At 42.2% G+C, this 25919-nt stretch overlaps 1 protein-coding gene across 3 annotated transcripts in view; it reads right to left on the reverse strand.

The window, feature by feature from the left end:
• sdk1a (sidekick cell adhesion molecule 1a) overlaps positions 1-25919 on the reverse strand; it is a 973689-nt gene that overhangs the window by 174576 nt on the left and 773194 nt on the right. For all 3 annotated transcript variants that reach the window (XM_068055814.1, XM_068055813.1, XM_068055815.1), the window contains exons 21-25: positions 23108-23299; positions 22728-22849; positions 18122-18231; positions 15138-15288; positions 4412-4649 (exon numbers count right to left, since the gene is read on the reverse strand). In XM_068055814.1, coding sequence (XP_067911915.1) covers positions 4412-4649; positions 15138-15288; positions 18122-18231; positions 22728-22849; positions 23108-23299 — 813 coding nt within the window. The remainder of the gene's footprint in view (positions 1-4411; positions 4650-15137; positions 15289-18121; positions 18232-22727; positions 22850-23107; positions 23300-25919) is intronic.

Raw genomic sequence — 25919 nt, forward strand, 5'->3', positions numbered from 1 at the left:
CTGGCCCTCAAAATGGACTGGGCCTCTTGCTGTCCAAAGTCCACCTGGGTGTGAAGGGGAGGAATCTATCCAGTTTAATCAACAAAGAAACTCTGTAGAAGGCAACAACCATCTAATTCATTGATAAATTACTGTTTGAGGTAATCCTTTGGTTTCCACACTGGTTAAATATTGAAGCAGAGGCAGAAGTGAAAGCTTATAAGCATGGGAACAGTTTATTTCCCTTTATACTTGGGTAATTGTATATTACCATGTTTTTTTTCTTGCATAAATCTTGCTTAAATATCAGAAAAGTTGCTTCCATTTACATTATTTCATTAACGTTATGGTGCTTGTGTGCCTGTGTGTGTTACTGTGGAACTTAAAACATATTAAAAATGGAAGTATTTTAAAATTGGCTTTTCTGAGATTGTGTTTATCAAAGGTATTAAGTGTTGCTCAGTCTTAGCTTTGGCTTTGCTTATTATCACATTTTCAATACCATTTTTATCTCACACTCTTATCTGGTCAGGTGAAGCAGTTTAGGCACTGACAATACAATCTACAACTTGGAGTCTACTCAGATTATTAGCTAACCTGTGGCAATATCATTTCATGACTGTGCTACAATTAATTTAGGATTACATCCCAAGGTTGTTTCTGATTAACTATAAGATAGTACAGAATCACACTGTAATTCCCCACATGAAGAATTACTGATCTCTGTTGAGGAGAGTTGCAGGGTAGAAGTGAGGAGATAATCTATTGTATTATCATCTATCTCTTACAGACCAGTTAAAAAGGCATTACCAAACACAAGTCAACTGGCCACCATCTCAATTAAGTAATGGTACCTTTATAATAGCACATAGTGAGTTAATTATCGCATGTGGGTGCTGTAAGTTGGCTTCAGTGCTCCGGGATAGAAGTATATCAACCAGGGCTCCCAGCTTCTAAAAAACGAACAGCCAATCCTTGGTGTGCTAACATAGTATTTTAATTCTTCCAACTGACCTCCACCTTATGTCCAATTTTATGTTGTACTGCCGAGAGATCAAAATTACTAGTGCAGGTGCAGCACTCTATTTTGGAAATGTCAAGGTGAGATAACAGGCCATGTGATACTCTGCTGTCAGTTTATTTCAGCAAATATAGCCTTCTACACGGTTTTATTAGTTCTTCCTTCTTTCGCACCTTCTTTTCCACGTCATCCTAATTTTTTTAAATTTTATTTAATCAAGGCAGCACTTATTGCCTACAAACGTGAACACAGGTGAAACCACTGCTTGAGGTTTATGCGAAAGTTTAAAGTTTCACCAAATTAAAGAGCATGCACAGAAACTGGTATTTAGTCATAAACCATCAAAGTAAGGAACTATCGTATTCAACAAACAGTTTCCATTTATATAGTGCCTTTCCTGTCCTCAGTACGTCCTGAAGCATTTCACAACCAATGAACCACTTTTGAAGTGTAGTCACCATTGCAATGGAGGGAAGCATGGCAGTCAATTTCCACACAGCAAGAACCAGATGCACCAATGAGATAAATGACCAGATAGTTGTTTTAGTGATGTTGGCTGAGGGATAAATGTTGCCCAGAATACCTCGGCTGTTCTTTGAATAGTGTCATGCTAGCTTTTATGTCTATCTGAGAGTTCAGGCAGGGTCTCAATTTAATGTCTCATTTAAAAAATGCACACATGACAATGTAGCACTTCCTCAGTACTAGATAGAAGTGCCAGCCTAGATTGTGTGCCCAAGACTATAGAGTGGGACATAAACCCACATCCTTTTGATTCAGAGGCCAAGTGCTACCAAGATTGTCACCTATGATGAGAGCAAGAAAAGGCCATTTAGCACATCAAGCTCACTACATCCGAAGTTTATGTATGCTTATTTTGTCATGTATTCTATTCTATGTTCTCCCTACAATAATTATCAAAATGTAAAAGAAAAGCGGCATTTGATATTTTAAACAATGAACTTATATAGTTGCCTCAATCAATATTTTACTAATTCTAATTTTGGTTGGTTTGTATTCACAAGCAGGCAATAAGAACTTAAAAAAAAAATTCCAGTTTCTCTCTCCCCTCTTTTTGGCAGCCCGTCAGTACTTAGTAGCCATTCTTCTTTTGCAAAGTTGGGTTGCAACTGTAAGTGGATTATTTGCTCATGCAAGACATCACATCCAAGCCTGATCCTTTCCTTCCTCAATATCGACACACATGCACTTCCTAGCAGGGGACATGGGTAGCAACCAGGCTTATTTATTCCTCCTCCTCCTCCGAGGATGCTAAAGTCACTTTTCGTATACTTAGAAACTCGCTCTGGGGAAAATGGTAAGCATAGACCAAAGTTTTCCCATTCTAACTTTAGTACTGACATTTCCAAAATTACAGAATATTTTACTTACTATAGTTTGTGCACTTAAGTGTGTTTAAATTGGACTTTAAATTCAAGTTTATTGTTTTATCTTGCTCAAGTTACACTCTACTTAAAACCAACAATTTTATTGACATATAGATGTTGAATTTGTAACTGCCCTTACATTTTAAGGATTTTGTTGCCATACTCCATTTTTGATCAGCACAGACTGAGCTGGTTGCTCTGTAGCAACCATTAAGACTGGCTCGCAGTAGGTGTGCCTCAAGGTTTGCCCTGAAAGCAGTGATTCTCCGCAGAGATTTAGGATATTGTTACTGTGCATTGCTTCGTCCAATTTTGGTTCAGCGCAAATAAGCTGATCTCGCTCAAAATGGGTATGCTAATTCAAATACAAGACTCAAACTGTCTTCTTGCTGAGTCCAGTGCAAAGCTAGCCACTGATCTGAATTTATTTTATGTTATATTTATTTATGTGTCAGCTGTGGCTCAATTGGCAGCACTCTCACCTCTGAATCACAAGGTTCAGGGTTCAAGCTTGAGCATAAAAATTAAGGCAGATAGTCCAGTGCAGTACTGAGGGAGTGCGAAACTGTCCGAGGTGCCGTCTTTTGGATAAGAAATTAAACTGAGGCAACATCTGCCTGCTCGGGTGAATGTATACGATCCCATGGCACTATTTCAAAGAAGAGCAGGGGAGTTACCCCAGTGTCCTCACCAGTATTTATCCCTCAATCAACATCACAAAATAGATTATCTGGTCATTTTCACATTGCTGTTTGCAGGATTTTGCTGTGCGCAAATTGGCTGCTGTGTTGCCTACATTACAACAGTGACTACATTTCAAAAGTACTTCATTGGATGTGAAGCACTTTGAAACGTTCGGTAGTCGTGAAAAGTGCTATATAAATGCAAGTCTTTTTTTAAATTTAAAATGTTTGTTAGAATGATACACGATATGCAAAAATGAATTGTATATTCATAAAATCACTATTAATAATCTTACAGAACTCGAGTCTGTGATTTGGTGGGATGCTACTTACCACACCTGGATATTAGGGAGAAATTAAATAAAGCACCGACTTTACTTTGTCTGTTTTTTTAGAAAGGACATTGCACTGTTAAATTAGAAAAAGAACAGTTCTAAATGTGATCTTTTTAAACACCTTTCATGTTTTCTGTGTATTTCTGATGCTTTTGAATATTTTGCTTGAACTTTGAGTGATACCACTGAGTGAGTTGGCTTGGAGGAGTTATACAGCTCACTGAACCCAGCAGTAGAAAGAATATGATTTAGCATACATAGTTGAAATGACAAAGCTGCTGCAAACACTGTATGTGAACAACTTTATCTCCACTGGCATTAATTCAACGCCACCAGACTGTCAGCCTGAATAATTCCTCAAAGTCAGGCCTTATAAAGCACTAACTCGATACCAAACAAAAATATTGAATTAACAGTGGAGAAAAATACAAAAGATGTTTAAAAGGGATTGTAACTTTTACTGGATAATTGTAAAAAAAAATGGAATGATGGGACATTGTAACATATCTCTTTCATGTCCTGGACCTGAGTCCATATAAAAGTCTCTGCAACAGCTGTAAGCATCTAAAATAAAAAGATTTGGGCTGATTCAACCCAGTGTTTAACAGGTACCGCACAGCACAGCACAACACTGCTCAGAGGGCAGAAAATAGCAAAACTATTTGAACAGGCCAGAAGGATGGTTGCTGTGAGAAATGGGCAAAAAAAATCATACTGGTGTGTACATGCTGCCCTGAGGCTGCAGTTTAAGGGCCACTGTTGGGCCAGAAACAGAAAAACTTAACCTTGCATCTGACTGTGCTATATCTGACCTGACAGTGCTTGATACTCAAAATTAGGAAAGTATTCCACTTCCCAGCACTGACATTCCTCACTAAAGTTTTCCATAAAGCATATATTTAAAAAATAGGTAATAATGCTAATAAGCTTAGCTTGAAGATGGCCATTCCACTCTTGCTTCCCCTTCCCATCATAACTTCTGATTCCTGTTTTTTGCAACAGTACCTGATTCTCTTGTACGCCCTCGGACTTGGTTGCTCCAAGGACCTGAACCAATGGCATTAAAAGCCTGGATCTGGAACACATAGACAGTCCATTCTTCCAAGTCCTCAATGGTGATCTCCCGCTCTAGACGATCATTAATAATCTGAGTTACAGGCGTGCCCTGACCATCCAGTCTCCAGTATTTAATTCTATATCCAACTGATTCAGGGTTACCATTATACTCAGATTCTGGAACAGGCTGTGAACAAATAGGTTTTAAACAGCTTAAGAATCTAAAGATACATGCTGGTTAACATACAATTCTGCTCCGGAGCCAAGATTGGTACTTTACAACTTTTTTCTGCAATTAATTAGCAAATTGTTTAATTTGCTGCTAATCCCATGAAGAGAATATTCAATGAAACTTGAGATTGAGCAGATAATGGGGCAGATTTTCCTGTTCCTATGCCTTGTATTATAATGCAAGGGCAGAATAAATGCTGGAAAATGATGGCAAATCGAGCAGGCTCCCTTCCAAGTATTCTTTTCTGACTGATTTATTTTCCTCTAATCACTGTGTCCAGGTGATCAATACACCTTGGAGCAAGAACAAGAGAAGCTGCCCAAACAAATCAGAGTTAAAGGCATCCATTCTCAGAGTGCAGCTTAGGCACAGAATGTGAAGCTGGGGGTTTGGTGAGTGAGGGAGTTCGGTGAAGAGGGATAGGAGGTGCTCCTTTCTTCTGCCTTTTTCAACCTCCAGTAGTTGGTGAGTTTTCTCCCTTTGTCTCCAAGTTAGGAGAGTGTAACTTAACTCATAAGCTGATTAGTCAATGAGTATCCATGTAAGGGATTGTGTGTAAATAGGTGCATAATAGAAAAATGTAAAAATTATAAATAATCCGAAGCAACCTACAGCAGAACAGGAGAAGGAGTTGATTGATGAGTGAGGGTCTGTAATTCTACACTCTACTAGCAACTAGTTTAAAAGTAAGGTTAAGGTACGGCAGGGCATTTCAGCCAGGTGGAATGTGCCTCCTGTGGTATGTGGGAAGTCGTGGATGGCCTTGATGAACATGTATGCAGGAAGTGTCACCAGCTGTAGAAACTTGCGTTCCAGGTTTCGGAACTTGAGCGGCAGCTGGAGTCACTGTGGTGCATCCGCAAGGCTGAGAACTACATGGATAGCACTTACAGGGAGGTGGTCACACCGCAGGTTAGGAGTGTGCAGGCAGAGGGGGAATGGGTGACCACCAGAAGTCTAGCAGGGCCAAGCAGGTAGTGCAGGAGTCCTCTGAGTCTATCTCACTCATGCACCGATTTTCCATTTTGGATGCTGGTGAGGGCGATGGTTCCTCAGAGGTGTGCAGCAAGAGCCAATTGCGAGGCACCACGGGCAGGAAGGAAGAACAGTGGAAGAGAAATAGTGGCAGGGGATTCTATAGTTAGGGGAACAGACAGGTGTTTCTGTGGTTGTAGACGTGACTCCAGGATAGTATGTTGCCTCGCTCGTGCCAGGGTCAAGGATGTCTGAGAGAGGCTGCAGGACATTCTTAAGGGGGAGGACGAATAGCAAGAGGTTGTGGTTCATATTGGTACCAACGACATAGGTAGAAAGAGGGATGAGGTCCTGAAAGCAGATTTTAGGGACCTAGGTAAGACATTAAAAAGCAGGACCTCAGAGGTAGTAATCTCTGGATTACTCCCAGTGCCACGCACTAGTGAGCATAGAAATAGGTTACAACTAATGAATGCATGGCTGGAGAGATGGTGCAGGAGGGAGGGCTTTAGATTCCTGGGTCATTGGGACCAGATCTGGGGGAAGTGGGACCTGTACAAGCTGCACGGTTTGCACCTCAAAAGGGTCACGACCAATATCCTTGCCGGGCAGTTTGCTAGTGCTGTTGAGCACTAGTTTGGCAGGGGGATGGGAACCTGAGGGTAGACTCAGATGGGACAAAATCAGAAATGGGAATGGAAGGCAGAAAATTAGAGTGAGTCTGGAAGGCAGAAGAAACAAAGGATCGAAAATAAAAAAAGTTTGGCAGCGCACAAGGTTATATACTTCAATGTAAAACGTATAGCAGATAAAGCAGATGAGCTGAGGGCACATATAGAAATGTAGCAGTATGATATCATTGCTATTACAGAAACATGGCTTAAAGAGAGACAGCTCAATGTTCCTGGTTACAGTGCTTCCAAACGAGATATAGAGAGGGATAAAAATGGAGGGGGTGGCAATTTTGGTTAGAGAAGCAATTACAGCGATGAGAAGGGATGATATGTTAGAAGGATCACCAATTGAGGCTGTATGGATTGAGCTTAGGAACAAAAAATAGGGCATTCACATGACTGGGAGTCTACTATAGACCCCCGAACAGTCAGAGGGAGATAGAAGAGCAAAAATGTAGGCAAATCTCTGAGAAGTGCAAAAACAAAAGGGCAGCAAGAGTAGGGGATTTTAACTACCCCAATATTGACTGGGATAGTTTTAGTGTGAATGGAATGGAGGGAACAGAATTCTTGAGGTGCATTCAGGAGAAATTTTTTGGCTAGTATCTAGCAAGTCCAACAAGAGAGGGCATGGTTCTGGACTTGGTTTTTGGTAATGAAGCTGGAAGGAGTGGCAGTGGGAGAGCAGTTTGGCAGCAGTGATCATAATTCAGTTAGTTTTAACATAATTATGGAAAAGGACATAGATGGAACAGTAGTTTCTGTTCTAAATTGGGGTAAGGCCGATTTTACTAAGCTGAGAAGTGAGTTAGCAAAAGTGGACTGGAAATAGCTACTTGAAGGTAAATTAGTGCCAGAGCAGTGGGAGGCATTCAAAGGGGAGATTCAGGGGGTTCAGAGTAAACATGTTCCCACAAAGAGAAAGGATGGGATGGCCAAATCTAGAACCCCTGGATGTAAGGAAGCTTACAGGGTGTGAAAGGCAGAAAAGGAAAGCTTATGTCAGTCACCGAGAACTCAATACTACAGAAAGCCAAGAGGAGTATAGAAAGTGGAGGGGTGAAATCAAAAAGGAAATTAGGAAAGCAAGGAGAGTGCATGAAAGAATATTGGTAAGCAAAGTCAAGGAGAACCCAAAGATGTTATATCAATATAGTAAAAGTAAGAGGATAACTAAGGAGAGAGTAGGGCCCATAAAAGACCAAAAAGGTAACCTATATGTGGAGGCGGAAGATGTGGGTATGGTTCATAATGAATACTTTGCGTCTGTCTTCACAAAAGAGGGGGATAAAGTAGACCTTGTAGTTAAGGAGGAGGAGGCTTGTGAAGTATTGGATGTGATAAACATAGGGAGAGAGGAAGTATTAATGCCATTAGCATCCTTGACAGTGAATAAATTACCAGGGCCGGATGAAATGTACCCCAGGCTGTTAAAAGAAGCCAGGGAAGAAATAGCAGAAGGTCTGACCGGAGGATTGGAGAACTGCTAACGTTGTATCTCTGTTTAAAAAGGGAGCGAAGGATAGACTGAATAATTACAGGCCAGTCAGTCTAACCTCAGTAATGGGCAAATTATTGGAATCAATTCTGAGAGACAGGATAAACTGTCATTTAAAAAGGCGCGGATTAATCAAGGATAGTCAGCATGGATTTGTTAAGGGAAGGTCATGTCTGACTAACTTAATTGAATTTTCTGAGGAACTAACAAGGAGGATTGATGAGGGTAGTGCAGTTGATGTGGTCTACATAGATTTTAGCAAGGCTTTCGACAAGGTCCCACATGGCAGACTGGTTAAAGAAAAGTCCATGGGATCCAGGGGAATGTAGCAAGTTGGATACAAAATTGGCTCCATGGCAGGAAACAAAGGGTAATTGTTGACGGGTGTTTTTGTGACTGGAAGGCTATTTCCAGTGGGGCTTGGTACTAGGTCCCCTGCTTTTTGTGGCACATATTAACAATTTGGACATAAATGTAGGGGGAATGATCAAGAAGTTTGCAGATGACACAAAAATTGGCTGTGTGGTTGATAGCAAGGAGGATAGCTTTTATTAGCCGAGGCGCAGAACAGAAGAATGGGGAGGTTAAGCTGGAACTATATAAAGCATTAGTTAGGCCACAACTTGAGTACTGTGTGCAGTTCTGGTCACCTCATTACAGAAAGGATGTAATTGCACTTGAAAGGGTACAGAAGAGATTTACAAGGATGTTGCCAGGACTGGAAAATTGCAGCTATGAGGAAAGGTTGGATAGGTTGGGGTTGTTCTCCTAGGAACAGAGAAGGCAGAGGGGAGATTTGATTGAGATGTATAAAATTGTGAGCAGCCTGGACAGAGTGGATGGGAAGGGCCTTTTTACCTTAGCAGAGGGTCATTGACTAGGGGGCACAGATTTAAAGTGATTGGTAAAAGGATTAGAGGGGAGATGAGGAAACATTCTTTTTATCCAGAGGGTGGTAGGGGTCAGGAACTCACTGCCTAAAAGGGTGGTAGAGGCAGGAAACCTCATCTCATTTAAAAGGTATCTGATGTGCACCTGAAATGCCACAACCTGCAGGGCTATGGACCAAATGCTGGAAAGTAGGATTAGGCTGGGTGGCATTTTTTTTCTCGGTCAGTACAGACACGATGGGCCAACTGGCCTCTTTCTGTACCGTAAACTTTCTATGATTCATTATGGAGGGAGCTTTTCTCTGGCAACAACTACAGATTGTAAGTTTAAAAAAAAAATTGGATTATTTTAACTAGTTCTATCATATTGCCCTGTGCAGCTGCCCTTAGCTTTCAAAACAAAAGATAAAACAACTTAGTTTCAAAATCTGTTAGAAGACCCAAGAAATAGAATATTATGGGTTTCAGAAGTGTCAAAAATTGATTTGTGTCAAAGGCAGACAACAATGCATTAATCTGTTAAAATAATAAAACATTTTGATATTGAACCCTAGGAAATGGCTTAGAAATTGATTAGTGGGACTTCAGAGAGAAATCCATTCGACCCAGAAAGCACACTGAGGAGCTTTCTGACCTTATATTTTGAACAGAAGTTTCTGTAAAATTGGTAATATCTATATTGCACATATTCTGAGTAACTACAAATTACAGATGAAAAATTTGCTGCAAACTATAAAGGCGAGGAAATTTTGGTGAGATGTAATGTATTTGTTAACATTGAAAGATACAGGCTACTGACAGTACATTAATCATGATTGAAATCAAATATTAACACCCTTTCTGGGGAGTGAGATACAAATGGCTTTCGGACTGATTAATATTTTCTGAAGAATTTTAGGAATTCTACAGATGGTGGGATATTCTTCCTTTATTCTGACACCAGATAACAAATCTTTGCATGTGTTGTGACCGTCTTGTGAGCACTAATTTTGCTTGAGGCTTTAATGCTGCTGAAAACCTCTAGTGGTTGCCCTTGGCTACTCACCAGCCAAGCAATTAGCAGAAGGCTGGCTGGAACTTTGTGCCAAAACTGAAGTGTATCAATTTGGAGTCCTCAGCAACTATAGTTAGCATTGCTCCTTCTTTCCTTGGCTTTACCACAATTTTAGGAATCCAAGGGAAAGGATCAATAATTTCCCTAGTCACGAACATACGAAATAGGAGCAGGAGTAAGCCATAAGGTCCCTTGGGCCTGCTCCGCCATTCAATAAGATAATAGCCGATCTAGCTGATCTGATCAACTCCACTTTCCTGCCTCCCATAACCCTTGACTCTCTTGTACATCAGAAATCTGTCTAATCATGAATATATTCAATGACCCAGCTTCCACTGCTCCCAGGGGTAGGGAATTTCAAAGATTAACGACCTTCTGCGAGAAGAATTCCTCCTCATTTCCATTAAATGGGAGACCCCTTATTCTAAAACTGTGTCACCTAGTTCTAGATTCCCCCACAAGGGGAAACATCCTCTCAGCATCTACCCTGACAAGCCCCCTCAGAATTTTATATGTTTCAATAAGATCACCACTCATTCTTTTAAACTCCAATTTGTATAGGCCCAACCTGTTCAAACCTTCCTCATAAGACAACCCCTTCATCCCAGGAATCAACCTAGTGAACCTTCTCTGAACTGCCTCCAATGCAAGCATATTTCTCCTTAAAAAAGGAAGCCGAAACTGTACACAGTCCTCAAGGTGTGGTCTCACCAATGCCCTGTACAGTTGTAGCAGGACTTCCCTACCTTTACACTCCGTTTCCCTTGCAAGAAAGGCCGATATTCCATTTGCCTTCCTTGCTTGCTGCACCTACATGCTAACTTTTTGCGGTTCCTGTTAGAGCACGGCTACCCAAACCAAACCCGACGGGACCAGACGACATGTGTTCGGGTCGGGTCGCTCTTCCGGGTCTGGCATTTGGGCTCCGGTCGGGTCAGACACAGTGGCAATGCTGCCTTTTGATAAGGGAGGAAAAGGGAAGTAAGAGAAGCGTCATTAAATTCCGGTAGTCGAGTCAGGTCGGGTGCCGGAAAAAACCAAAGGACTCGGGCCCAGATCGGGTTTGGGTTAGGTGTGGTCGTGTAGGGCCTGGGTCGGGTTTAAATTGTATACCCGAGCAGGCCTTTCGTTCATGTACGGGGACACCAAGATCCCACTGTACTGCAGCATTCTGTAGTCCTTCTCCATTTAAACAGTATTTTGCTTTTCTATCCTACTAAAGTGGATAACTTCACATTTTATATTATACTCTCATTATACTCCATCTGACAAATTTATATTTACCTATATTCAGACACTCATGACCTCCTCACAATTTGCTTTCCTACCTATCTTTGAATTGCCAGAAAATTTGGCGACAATACACTTGGTCCCTTCATCCAAGTCATTGATCTAGACTGTAAATAGTTGACGCCCTAGCATTGACCTCTGTGGCACATCAGTATAAAAGACAAGGCTGAAGCATTTGTATCCATCTTCAGTCAGAAGTGCCATGTGGATGATCCATCTCGGCCTCCTCCTGAGGTCCCCAGCATCACAGATGCCAGGCTTCAGCCAATCCAATTCACTCCATGTGATATCAAAAAACAGCTGAAGGCATTGGATACTGCAAAGGCTATGGGTCCTGGCAACATTCCAGCAATAGTACTGAAGACTTGTCCTCCAGTACTAGCTGCACCCCAGCTAAGCTTTTCCAGTACAGCTATAAACACTAGCATCTACCCAGCAATGTGGAAAATTGCCCAGGTATGCTCTGCCTACAAAAAGCAGGACAAATTCAACCCAGCCAATTACTGCCCCCTCAGTCCACTCTCAATCATCAGCAAAATGATGGAAGGGGTCATCGACAGTGCTATCAAGTGGCACAAGCTCAGCAATAATCTGCTGAGTGACGCTCAGTTTGGGCTCTGCCAGGGCCCCTCAGCTCCTGACCTCATTACAGCCTTGGTCCAAATATTGACAAAAGAGCTGAACTCAAGAGGTGAGGTGAGTGTGACTGCCCTCGACATCAAGGCAGCATTTGACCGAGTATGGAATCAAGGAGCCCTAGCAAAACTGGAGTCAATGGGAATCAGGGGGAAAACTCTTCACTGGTTGGAGTCATCCCCAGCACAAAGGAAGATGGTTGTGGTTGTTGGAGGTCAATCATCTGAACTCCAGGACATTACTGCAGGAGTTCTTCAGGGTAGTGTCCTAGGCCCAACCATCTCCAGATGCTTCATCAATGACCTTCCCTCCATCATAAGGTCAGAAGTGGGTATATTCGCTGATGATTGCACAATGTTCAGCACCATTTGCGACTCCTCAGATCGTGAAGCAGCCCGCGTCCATATGCAACAAGACCTGGACAACATTCAGGCTTGGGCTGATAAGTGGCAAGTTACATTCATGCCACACAAGTGCTAGGCAATGACCACCTCCAACAAGAAAGAATTCAACCATTTCCCCTTGACATTCAATGGCATTACCATCACTGAATCCCCCAATATCAACATCCTAGGGGTTACCGTTGACCAGAAACTGAACTGGACTAGCCACATAAATACTGTAGCTACAAGAGCACATCAGAGGCTAGGACTTCTGCGGCGAGTAACTCACCTCCATCTCCCCAAATCCTGTCCACCATCAACAAGGCACAAGTCAGGATTGTAATGGAATACTCTCCACTTGCCTGGATGGGTGCAGCTGTAACAGACTCAAGAAGCTCGACACCATCCAGGACAAATCAGCCCGCTTGATTGGCATCGCATCCATCACTTCAATATTCACTCTCTTAACCAATGATGCACAGTGACAGCAGTGTGTACCATCTACAAGATGTACTGCAGCAACTCACCAAGGCTCTTTCGACAGCTCCTTCCAAACCCGCAACCTCTACCATATAGAAGGACAAGGGCAACAGATGCATGAGAACACCACCACCTGCAAGTTCCCCTCCAAACCACACACCAGCCTGACTTGGAACTATATCGCCGTTCCTTCATTGTCGCTGGGTCAAAATCCTAGAATTCCCTTCCTAACAGCATTGTTGGTGCACCTACATCCCAAGGACTACAGCGGTTCAAAAAGGCAGCTCATCACCACCTTCTCTAAGGCAATTAGGGATGGGCAATAAATGCTGGCCTAGCCAACACCACCCACATCCCATGAATGAATTTAAAAAACCCAACTAGCTACACATTGCCAACCTGAAAATGACCCATTTATCCCAACTTTCTGTTTCCTGTTAGCTAATCCTCTATCCATGCTAATATATTACCCCAACACCTTGATCATTTATCTTGGTGTAGCAACCTTTTATATGGCACCTTATTGAAAGCCTTTTGGAAATCCAAATACACTACATCTACTGGTTCCCCTTTATCCACACTGCTTGTTATATCTTCAAAGAACTTTAATAAATTTGTCAAACATGATTTCCCTTTCATAAAACCATGCTGACTCTGTTTTATTGTATTATGATTTTCTAAATGTTCTGCTACTACTTCCTTCATGACGGATTTCAGCATTTTCCTAATGACACATGTTAAGCTAACTGGCCTATAGTTTCTTGTTTTCGTTCTCCCTCCTTTCTTGAATAGGGACATTACATTTGATATTTTCCAATCTGCTGGGACCTTTGCAGAATCTTGGGAATTTTGTAATGTTACAACCAATGCATCCACTATCTCTGCAGCCAACTCTTTTCAGACCCGAGGATGCAGGCCATCAGGTCCAGGGGACTTGTCAGCAATTAGTATTCCTAGTACATTTTCTCTAGTGATAGTGATTGTTTTAAATTCATCCCTCTCTATTGCCCTTTGATTTTCTACTATCATTGGGATACTTTTAGTGTCTTCTACCATGAAGACAGATATAAAATATTTGTTCAAAGTCTCTGCCATTTCCTGTTCCCCACTCTCATCCTCTGAGGGACCAACATTTATTTTCGCTATTCTCTTCCTTTTGATATACTTGTAGAATCTCTTACTGTCTGTTTTTATATTTCTTACTAGTTTAAGCTCATATTCTAATTCCTCCCTTTTGTTTTAGTCATTCTTTGCTGGTTTCTAAACATTTCTCAATCTTCTGAGTTACCATTAATCGTCACAGAATTATGCGCCTCTTCTTTCAATTTAATACCATCCTTAACTTCCTTAGTTAGCCATGGATGCTTCATCCTTCTTGTAAAGTCTTTCTTTCTAAATGGAAAAGATCTTTGTCAAGAGTTATAAATTACCTCCTTAAATGTCTGCCACAGCTTATCTACCATTTTACCATTTAGCCTATTTTCCCAGTCTACTTTAGCCAACTCTGTCTACAAACCTTTGTAATTGCCTTCATTTAAGTTTAACACACTAGTTTCAGATCCAGGTTTCTCACCTTCAAACTGAATGTGATATTAAACCATGTTATGCTCACTCTTTCCAAAAGGATCCCTTACTATGAGATCATTAATTAATCCTGATTGACTGATAGAAACAGTTGTCAAACTTAAACTATCCCATACTCACAAAATAGCCATGGATAAAGACCACCATACGTCTCATTTTAGTTCATCCATCCAGAAAAATTCTGAAGTTCCATTGTCGTAGCACCTAAATTCTTAAATGATTCCAGTTTTTCACTTTTACGCTGTACCTGGAAACCTATTCCATGTTTGATCACTATTTATGCGAAGAACATTCTAAATCTGCTTGTACTAATTTGCACTAATGTCTACTTAATCTACTTGTCCTGCTTGGCATTGGTCATATATGTTTCAGACAGAGTCTAAAATTCATGGGCAATGTTCCCAAGCACACACATTACTTATCATGGAACAAGGCCCCTGCGGTACCTTCCAGGCTGCTGCACACCTGGGCAGCTTAGCGGGAACGTTGGTCTTCGTCTCTTTCAATTTCATTCTTAGTTATTCCAACATCATCCAAGGTGCATGTCCATCACTCATATTTCCTTCCTACCTGTAGTCCTTAACACCTGTCCGCATTAAATTCTGTCTGCCATTATTCTACTCATGTACATATTCTGTTCAACTCATTTTGTAACTTCTGAGCTGCTTCCTCTGATTAAACTTCTCACAGTTTGGTGTCATCTAATTTGATCAATTTGCAGTCAATTCTGGAATCCAAGTAATTGATGTAATTTAGACAATGTAGTTGTTCGAACACCATTTCTTCAGGCATCCCACTTAGTAGTTCTGCCCACTCCAGCTTAACTCCTCTAATAAGACCCCTTCAATCTGTTGTGACTTGTTCAGATTATCAACTTTTGCCATTTCAATTGTTATGGATAGCATCTTTCTTGGTCTATTTTGTAATTCTGTATTTTATTAATTCCTCCCTATTATGTTAGCACAGTATCTTCACTTACCACCCAGCGAACCCATAGGCTGGTCTCACTTGCTGTTCGCACTGTGACACTAGCAGGTGCTACATCTGGTGGAGCCTGCAGAGTTTGGATTACACGGGAAGGCCAACTTACAGGGCTGGAGCCCACTATGTTCACCTGCTTTATTCGAAACCTAATGACAAAATAATGATGTACATTTAACACAAGAATTAAGTTCATTGTTCAGAGCAATACAGAATATAGATCTTTACAACACTAGCAGGAGTAGAAATGCTATTTTCCCATTAGCCAGGTAATCAGGCATATTACGTTTACTTATTAAATTTGATAACCCATTCAACATGTCTGAGATCAGAGCAAAAATTCACATAAGTGTCTCTAACCCAAGGCACCCCAGTGACATGACGAGTTAATGTATGTATTTTTACTGTGCTTCAGTGTTCTAGAGGTACACACACGGCAGATTCTAAAATCTCAGCTAGACTGTTAGAGGGAGGTGCAGAGGAGATGCCAAATGATAGCACAGCAGCAAGAATAAATACATAATACTGAAGGGTAAGTCACAGTTTTTCTTTAAAATTTCTTCCTTTTCCTCCTGCAGGCAATGCCTCTTTGTGCAATACAATTTCACAGATACCAGCAAGCCTCTCCCAAAGCTCATGGTCAATCTTCTTCGTTAGGTGTTTCATAAGGAGTTTCTATATATGCAGATATAATGCACTCCCAGGGGTTAGAGTAATGACAAGCTTGAACAAAGCACTGGTTTTATAAAATTCATCCTGCAGTTTTCTTTAAAGAGAAGTCTTTTGTGTACATTTAATGGAATTATATCTAAAATTTTTCATTTTTTCTAGTTTACGAATCTTAAGTGAGCTGCTGTCATGAAAAAGACTGTGTCAATCAGGTATTCCACCTGTCAAACTAGCTTACTCTCAAACAATCATGGCCAACAGCTGTCTTAAACAGAACATATTAATTATAGCACGTCAACGTCTGAAAAATGCCCCAGACATTAGTTATGTATTTCATATGAGACTTTAGTCGATTATTGTGGTAACTGAACAAGTATGACAGATCCATTGCCCAAACAAGTATGACAGATCCATTACCCACAGGGGACAAAGCCATCTTCAGAAGTTAAAAAACACTACCAAATCACACCTAACGGTGCAGTGATTGGACTTGTTGTTTAAAGGATTATAGAATGTAAAATTATTTATCAATACAGTTGAAAAATATTCAAGTAATAAAATATGGCCTTAAGACTTCCAGCACCACGCAACAGCCTTGGTAGGTGCAATGATGAACAGTGTGATTTTTTTCCACTTCACAATTAAAGCTTATTTGGGTTTCAAAGGTGCAACACTGTTTTAATCACAAGAGTGGCATTTTTCGCAGCAAGTAATTAAACAAATTCCTATTTGCTATAAATGACTGCATTATGTACACAAGTAAAACTCTGAATTTCCTTTTACTGTGTACTGCACTGATACATTGTTCCCATGTGCTGCAAAAACAGATGATGTGCCAAGACCACCCACATAACAGAGTTTACATCACCAGACACAGGATGACCAGATTACTCATGAGTGACAGAATAAGTCTCGTAAGTGGAAATGTGATAGTTTACCCTTGATGGTCATACTACAAATTATAAATGATTGCGTTATTTTTCATTTTTCATATGGTTATGACAGCAGATGGCCTTTCAATATCCTTCATCTTCCCATGATGGCATGGATATGCTATACAATATGCTTAAAACTATTTCCCTGGCAAATGCTAGCTAGGAGTAGGGATGGGAATGCTTAGCTGAAAAGCACCGCCATACTCCAGCACATGACAGCTGTAGAAATATAGAAGATACTTCCATAAAGTTATGGGCATAGCTGGGTCTTCATTACTGAGGCAATACAGAAGTTATTGCGAGATTATCAAAGAAAGCTTTTGCAGTCTGTTTCTACGCAATTCCTTTGAAAATCCATTCCGAAATTTTACGTTGGGTGGGAGGCCCCGCCCACTGGCCAAAAAGTCAGGGGTGAGCCCGCCTCCGCTGGGCCTGGGAGCCACGCTACGACTTCATGTGGCCCAGGCCCATAATTGGACTTGGGCGGGGCTTACAACTCTCTAAGGCAGGACATCCAACCTCCAAGAGCTGCCGGCAGCTCTCAGTCCCAGCAGCATTACTGGGAGCAGGGCCACTGCTGGGACTGCAGCCAGCCAACAGCAGGATCGTGAATGTCGGCCCCAAAAGAGTTAAGTTTTGGAGCTTCATCAGGGACAATCGTCTGGGTCCTGGCGAGGCAAGGGGGGGGTTCAGTTGTGGGGGGAGTATTGTGCAGTGGGGGCGACTGGGCCATGGGGGGGCCCTCCGTGAGGCGCAAGATGCCCGATTAGGATGCCCAAGCTCGCAAGGAGGCCGCCAGGTTTTACTGGTAAAATACCAGCGGTGGCGGGCGGAGGCCCTTAAGTGGCAGTTAATTGGCCACTTAAGGGCCTTGACCGACATGGGACGGGAAGGCCTTTTCTCACCGCCACCACCCCTGGTAAAACTATAGCGGGGGCAGGAACGCGGCAGGAACGGCACCCCCCCCACCTCCCACTCAATTTTACAAACCCCCTTGCCACCAGCCTGCTCCTGTTGAGGAGCTGTAAAATTCTGGCCAGTTTCAATTTTTGATCATCTGGTGAATATTTGTGCCCATCAATGTGAATAAAGTGTCCTGAGGAACAAAATCATTCCTTAATTTTTGTCACTCATTGTCAGGCCACGGACAGATATAATATAGATTCCGCTAAACTGCTCAACGATGTGTATTAACCCTAACCTCTGATGAGCACCTTTATTGTACTTGTGTGAATGTTTTTACTTCTCATATCTGCCACTCTCTGGCCTGAGTGAATAAGCCAACTTTGGGACAAGTAAATCAAAATAGCATGACTGCAATTTACATTAAGGTTAAAACAAGTATATGGATTCTACACACGAGTATACGTTGGCTCACCTGTAGTATGTATAAGGAGTCAAGTTTGGGATCTCTAACATCTGGGCATCTGGTTCATTCTCTACTTCGTATAGTAAAACCCACTCTTCATCTTCTCCAATCACTCCAATCTGAGAATAAATTCATCAACAATAACTGATGCTAGTCGACATAATCTACTTTATAAAGGGGGAGAAGTTGTTTGACTTAGACTATTGTTAAAATGGGAGGTTCTATCATTATTATATGTAAACAGGCAATAGGTAAAACAAAACTTTTTTTATTCAAAGTTAAAATACTAAAAACAATAATTGTGGGTCTACAGCTTTGATAGGTAATACTTTGTTTTAGAAATTTAAAACAATTGGCAGCTTATTTAACTATTACAATGAAACCTCTCCAGGACGTCAGAAATGCTCCATCCATCAATATAGGCGACCCACGCTCTGGAAGTGGTTCAAGAGTTCACCTACCTAGGCTCAACTGTCACCAGTAACCTGCCTCTAGATGCAGACATCAACAAGCGCATGGGAAAGGCTTCCACTGCTATGTCCAGACTGGCCAAGAGAGTGTGGGAAAATGGCGCACTGACACGGAACACAAAAGTCCGAGTGTATCAGGCCTGTGTCCTCAGTACCTTGCTCTATGGCAGCGAGGCCTGGACAATGTATGTCAGCCAAGAGCGACGTCTCAATTCATTCCATCTTCGCTGCCTCCGGAGAATACTTGGCATCAGGTGGCAGGACCGTATCTCCAACACAGAAGTCCTCGAGGCGGCCAACATCCCCAGCTTGTACACACTACTGAGTCAGCGGCGCTTGAGATGGCTTGGCCATGTGAGCCGCATGGAAGATGGCAGGATCCCCAAAGACACATTGTACAGCGAGCTCGCCACTGGTATCAGACCCACCTGCCGTCCATGTCTCCGCTTTAAAGACGTCTGCAAACACGACATGAAATCCTGTGACATTGATCACAAGTCGTGGGAATCAGTTGCCAGCGTTTGCCAGAGCTGGCGGGCAGCCATGAAGACGGGGCTAAAATGTGGCGAGTCGAAGAGACTTAGTAGTTGGCAGGAAAAAAGACAGAGGCGCAAGGGGAGAGCCAACTGTGCAACAGCCCCGACAAACAAATTTCTCTGCAGCACCTGTGGAAGAGCCTGTCACTCTAGAATTGGCCTTTATAGCCACTCCAGGCGCTGCTTCACAAACCACTGACCACCTGCAGGCGCGTATCCATTGTCTCTCGAGATAAGGAGGCCAAAGATATAGATAGATAGATAGATAGACAATGAAACCATAGAAAAGTCATTATCCAGATAGGGAAGTTAATTTGCAGCTCTGGTTTTATATTCTAGGTAGAATTCCAAGTTCAAATAAACACTTATTTTTTGCAGATTATACACAAACAATTTGAGTAATAATCTTTTTTCCTACATATTGCTAATATCCAAAGAATTAAATATTGGATTTCTCCATATTTGCTACCAAGTAACTTCTTCAATTTAGCTGAGAAAAGGTACATAATTTCTGGATGAGTCAGGTATTTTCCCCCTCTAAGTGAAGAGGGCCTCTTGATATCATGGTCAGACCTTGGTGCTGCTAATCTTCAGTTAATGTCTGGGGAGTAACTGTAAATCTGCATTGCCAGCATGCTTGTGATTTTCCCTAATCTTCACGTATCAGCACCAGGAATTTCCTGTTTGTACTACAGTGCTTTGTAGAGGGGTTTCGCCTAATACAACAGGGTTAACACATATGGCAGTGAAGCAAGAGAAACTTCTTCCAGTTTCTCTCTGAAGTAGCTCTCAGCATTTCGAGTTTGCCTTTCTATGTCCGAGCAACAGAGAGCAAAAAGATCCTCTTTCCCTTTGCTCCCAATCTCACGAATCCTCTACATGCTGCAGGGCCAGAAGTAGATCTGACATAAGGAGGTAAAGAGGCAATAGAAGAAAAGCAGACGAGAAAAAAAAACTCAGGAACGGTTTGATATCCAAAATTTTGTTTCACAGGGAGGGCTAAAAATGTCTGCCACACTTTTTGGGCTCTGTCATTGTACTTTGTGACCTGCCTGCACCAGTTTTGTTAGAGGTGGACATCATGCAAACCTGGTGCTCCCAACTCATTTACTTGATAGTAGCATGGGACTGAGAAGAAATCTCTATGCTCAGCAAGGGGAGCACCTGGTTCAGTTAGCACTCTGATCTTAAAGGGAAGCTGAATTGAATAATATTGCTGGAATATAAAAATGGAAAATGAAACACTTGGCAGAAAGAGGGCTCTAGGGTGACGAATGCGGTGCTGGAGGCATTAGTGGCAAAGGTGAGCATGAGAGATGCCATGGTTCTGCTGGGACCAGGAGGCTCACAAGGGAGTAGGTGCAGGTGGCCAGGGAGGTCAACTCCCAGAGTCTGTACCCAAGGACCTGACAACAGTGCCACAAGAAGAATAATGACCTCACATGGGTGGTCAGGTCAGTGAATGCATCTTCACATGATATCTCCTAACTACCACACCACCAGCCTCTCACATTGTTCAATGCACTACACCCCAATTACTCAGGTAGCAGCACTTCTTGGCACTCAGGGCTTATGCCTAACATCCAAGTACTCCACCTCACCCTCACACATCTAACAATGCTGCCAGGCTCACACCCACCTCTCGCTGTCTACACATACCTTCAGCTATGGCATGCACATCCCCAAACACAACCACTGACGTTCTGTCTTCTCTCGCAGAATAAGGTAGCACACAATAGAAGGGAACAGATCAGAACCGGCAGGGGACAAGGAGCCCTGCATCTCCTGAGCCCTACAGAAGAGATGGTTCGCTGCATCATGGGGCTGGGTGCAACAACGACCGTGGCATCTGGCATCGCTGAGAACATTGAGGATGATGTTAAGGAATGCTACTGCAGGACCCACCTTGCAGCTTAAAGCTTGCTGTTTGCTGAGTGATTGATGAATTCATTGCCTGGATTGGTGTAATCCAAATTTGACAACCTGATCTCACATCAATTGGTTGGGCTGTGTAATATCAGGATAACATTTATTCATAGCTTTAGCGCATGCTGGGGTTGCCAGTGTGAGTGCCCTTCATAAGAGTGAATGCCGGAGGCAGTGCTATGGAGAGGAATTTTTCACTCATATTCTTTCAACAGATGCTGCCTGACCTGTGTGTGATTCCAGCATTTTCTGTTTTTGTTTTAAAATTCTTCTTATTCCTAAAGCCAAATCACCCACATTGTCGGGTAATCTTCTCTAATCATATCTCCCAATCCATAAGTACCATTTCTCTGAGTCTAAATTACTGTTACTCCCCTTCCCCTCCGCTCCTTCATCAGAAATAGATCTGCAGCCATGGTTCGGTGATCTCTGGAACTCTCTTCCAGAACCACATCACCTCACTATCTCCCTTTCTCCACCTTCAAAAGGTTAACTCAGGTTGCGCCTTCTGTGTCTCCCAAGCTTCTTTACTTCTTGCTCCTTGTCCACATGTCTCCTCTACCAACTAAAAGCATGAAGGAAAATGCAAATGAACCTGTCATTCATTTCATTTGCTGCCTGCTGAGCACTTTACTGTGTGCAATTAGCTGCCACATTTGCCTATGTAACAACGCTGACAACACTTCAAAAATAATTCATTGGTTGTGAAGTGCTTTTTGACATTTTGAGGACTTGATAATGTGCTATATAAATGCAAGTTCTTTCTCTCTGACAAAATGGTATTTTGTGAAGAGTACTATATAAATGTTAAGTTGTTACTGTTGCTGTTCTCACTTAAGAAAATGATTGCAGCATAAATTTATTATTAGCAGAAAACAGAATGTGTAATTTTTTTTCTGTTTGTTGAGTGATATCACTTCCTGAGTGATAGCAGATTCATCGATTTAAAAATTGGCATTAAACAAATCAGCTCCTGACCTGGGGGAAATTGCAAACCCCAGAAGCCATTCCTAAGACTAGTGCAGCTGAGAAATTTGTTTCAACGGCAGTTAATGGGTTCTGGTTCCAAGTAACTCTGAACTTACTGCTATAGTGTAAAAGCACTTCAATCCTAAACATGAATCACAACTTGATGTGTATCTGAACCTTTTTTTTCCAAATAAAGAAAAGATTACCTTATGAAACAGTGTGGTCTGATACTTCCTCAGATTGGTTATAAATTTGTAGTGCACCCCCAAGTAAACCTTGACAGCAGGAGTCAATGGAATGTAAAACTTTCCTGCCTTTATGTAGTTTCTAGCATTTTAAGCAGATTGAGATTTTCTTTTCACAGATTCAGTGAAAAAGCTGTGCTGCACAGCATCCTGTACAAACTTGGCCATTTGTTTATAATAGCATCACAGGATAAGAAAGATTTCTTCCAAATATCGAGGGCAAATATAGCTCAAAGCAGTTCTGTTAGCTGGTAGATCTACCAGTCAGTTAGAAAGCTCAACTTGTAGGTAGGAGAGCTTATGATTTGTTCAAGCAAAATGCAAAAAGGTTTAATCATAGTTTAAAGTTCATACTCAGATTTCTACTCACTCTCCATTGATTTGCTTGATAGAAATGTGCTGGGGTTTGTGCTATAGCTGAAAATGTGTGTGTTTTGCATAGTACCACATTTAAAAATGTGCCACAGACCTGTCCTTCCACTATCCATTTTGAGATGGATGTTTTCCCATCAAACCCTGGTCGGAACTGCAGCATAGCTGATCGAGGACTGATATTTGAGATCACAAGGTTAGATGGAGCACCTGGGAGTTCTGAAAACAGAAAAGATTAATACACAATGTCATCCCTTTTATTTTCCTTTCGTTTCACCTTGAGCACTGACGGGAAGGCAAGCAGGTTATTACATTAGTGAAAGGAATTGATCTAAAATTCTTGTAACTTGAGCAGCATAGAACCCTAGTTATGTTCTTATTTGTTAATAAATCTTAACCAATTGAAAGGCTCCAGTCATGAGTAAGTTAAGATTGCTATGCCAACTACACCGTTATTACAATAAAAGGATGTCTTACCTGGTGGTACTCCAGATGAGATGGTAGATAATGTCACAACTCCAGTTCCAGCAGCTGTCATGGCTGCCACTTCAATACTGTAGGTAGTAAGGGAACTAAGTCCTGTTACCTTGTATTCACGTGTTGTATTTGACAATTTGTGGCTCAAACGACTTTCATTTCTGTTATATATCTCCCAAGAAATCTGGTAACCTAGACAGCACAGAATGACAGAAAGGTGTTCAATGGAGATTGATCTCTGTCTGTATTTTACAAGTACTTTGGTACAAATTTAGAATACATGCTCCTTCAGCCAACACTACTTTGTTTTTGTCAGTCTGTGACATGATATATTTAAAATGTTATGCATCAAATTCTTTCTCCAGAGAAATGGATCCAGCAATAATGAAATGAACAAGTTCACTAGGCAGGTTTGTACAGGAAATAATTCAGAAAATACAGTCCGAATTTATAAAGTCCTTATGTAACTGTAAACTTCAATACCTTTGGATGTACACATGACAGAAGCAAACTATAAATGGCATATGAAAGCACAATTCATAAAGTTTTAACATAATACAGTTCAAATTTCTAGGCTACAATATAACTGCGATATTTTGTGATATATGTTTGAATCCGATTTTCCAACAGTTACCCTTTTCTCCTACTGTCACCATTTTCCGTAAGTTTCAGCATCATTAACACGCATTAACATTAAAAAAAGTTATGAAATATGCCAGGACTGTGCGGCAGAAGTATACAGCGTAGGCAGATTGTGGCATTAGTCAGCGTGTAACGCTGACTTGATGCTAGCAGCGCCATTTTCGACCTCAACGTTTCAGCTAACACCCTCTCTTTACCTTGTACAACTGAACAATGGGAAGGACACCCCCACCAGCGATATTTAAAGGGATCGTCAACCATTTTTAGCTTAGCTGCTGATTGATTTCTGCTGGCTGTTGCTGAGTTGGTAAATGTGTTTGGTGGTACTGTTACTTAAAGCTGCTAAAGTCTACAGGGAGTGGTGTGTCACGTAGTGAAGACCTTGGTTCTCACTCCAAGGGTTCTGCTCACAACACTTGTGTAGGTCATGGGTGCTGTAGCTTTTACCGCTTTTGGCCTGCAGCATGACAGGGAGAATGAGGAGAATTGACGCAGAAGAGGAAAACCTGCTTGAAGGGGGAGGAGGATGAGGAGGGGGAGAAGGGCTCTCAGCAGGAGGCCATATCCACCTAGGATTTTCAGGGAGCATTTCTCCGATAACAATCTCAGTGAGGAAGTGTGTGCTGTCTCCATGGCATTAAGGAGGTGCTCACTGAAATCTGCCAGACATGCAACCTCATAGCAGGACAAAAACAGCACTGCCAGTGACTGTGAAAATGACTGTTGCCTTCAACTTCTCTGCATCGGGCTCCTTCCACGCCTGACCAGGTAAAAATCTCGCAGTTTGTCATCCACTGCTGTATAAGGGAGGTCACTGATGCTCTGTAGGCAAAGAGAGGGGAATACATTGCATTCCCTCTTTCCTGAGAAGCAGGTGAAGCAAGCATGTGGCTTCGCCAGGACAGGGGGCTTCCCATGGTGCAGGATGCCAATGACTGCATGCACGCCACTTTGTGGGCATCGCGTGTAAATTCAGAGATGTACTGCAACCACAAAGGGTTCCACTCCATCAATGTTCAGCTGATGTGCAGCTATATTCAGAGAATTATGAAGCTCAATGCCTGACAGCAGTCAAGAAGCCTTTATTTTGTGCTAGTCCGCTGTACCATCAGCATTTGAGCCACCATAAGAAACCAGAGGGCGGCTACTCAGCGACAAGGACTCATGACTCCGATGCCCAACCTACGCACACGTGGACAGCATGCATATAACGAAAGCCATGCTGCCACATGAAATGTCATCGAGCTGATCATTGGGGTGCCTAAGCAACATTTTTGCTGTCTTGACAATTCTGCTACAGCCCTGCAGTACTTGCCAGAGTGTGTCTCATGATTCATCATAGCCTGCTGCATCCTGTACAACCACGCCATCAAGAAGGCACAGCCCTTGCCACCAGGTACACGGCAAGCATTTGAGGAGGAGGAGGAGGAGGCAAGCAAGACAGCCCCTTTGCGGTTGGGTTGTTGGTGATCAGCTCATCCAATTGCAGATCCAGTGAATGCAACCAAATTCCCCATTTATCAACAGTTCTACACTTTACTTTCCCTCTGTTACTGACCATCACAGTGTCCTTTTGCCACAATGAATTATAGAACCGCAGAAAAGTTAATACCGAAATAAAAGGCACCACAAACATTCCAAACCAACTTTATCAATCAAACCATCCAATATTCCATACAAATGGTATCTATCATCAGTCTGCCTTTTCCTAGCGCTCCTATGCAGTGCTACTTCAGTGGCTGCAGCATGGCTGGTGGAAAGTTGCTGACTTTTAATGGGGGGGTGGGGGGGAAGTGGTCTGCAGAAGGCCTTGCTGGATGTCCTCGCATTGCTCCAGCCCTAGAAGGCCCGGCTTTGGACTGCACCATCTCAGCATAAGCTCCAGCAGTCTGGGCTGGCTGACTGCTAGGCAACAGCAAGGGCACTATTGGAGTGGCACTGGTGGGAAGACGAATGCTGTCATCCTGAGAGCGGACAGCAGGTTTGTGCACCACTATGCCATTGCTATTCTCCCCGGGTGGAGCTTCAGAAATCTTATTGGAAGACAGATTGCTGGTCTGCTGTAAGATACTGCGAGCCCCTTTGAACATTGGTATCTGCAGCAATGGTGGTGCACAGTCTGATCATTCATGGCAGCAAGCTGAGCTTGTATGACTTTAGCCTGAGCTTC

This window comes from Heterodontus francisci, chromosome 24 (genome assembly GCF_036365525.1).
Source record: "Heterodontus francisci isolate sHetFra1 chromosome 24, sHetFra1.hap1, whole genome shotgun sequence".
NCBI lineage: Eukaryota > Metazoa > Chordata > Chondrichthyes > Heterodontiformes > Heterodontidae > Heterodontus > Heterodontus francisci.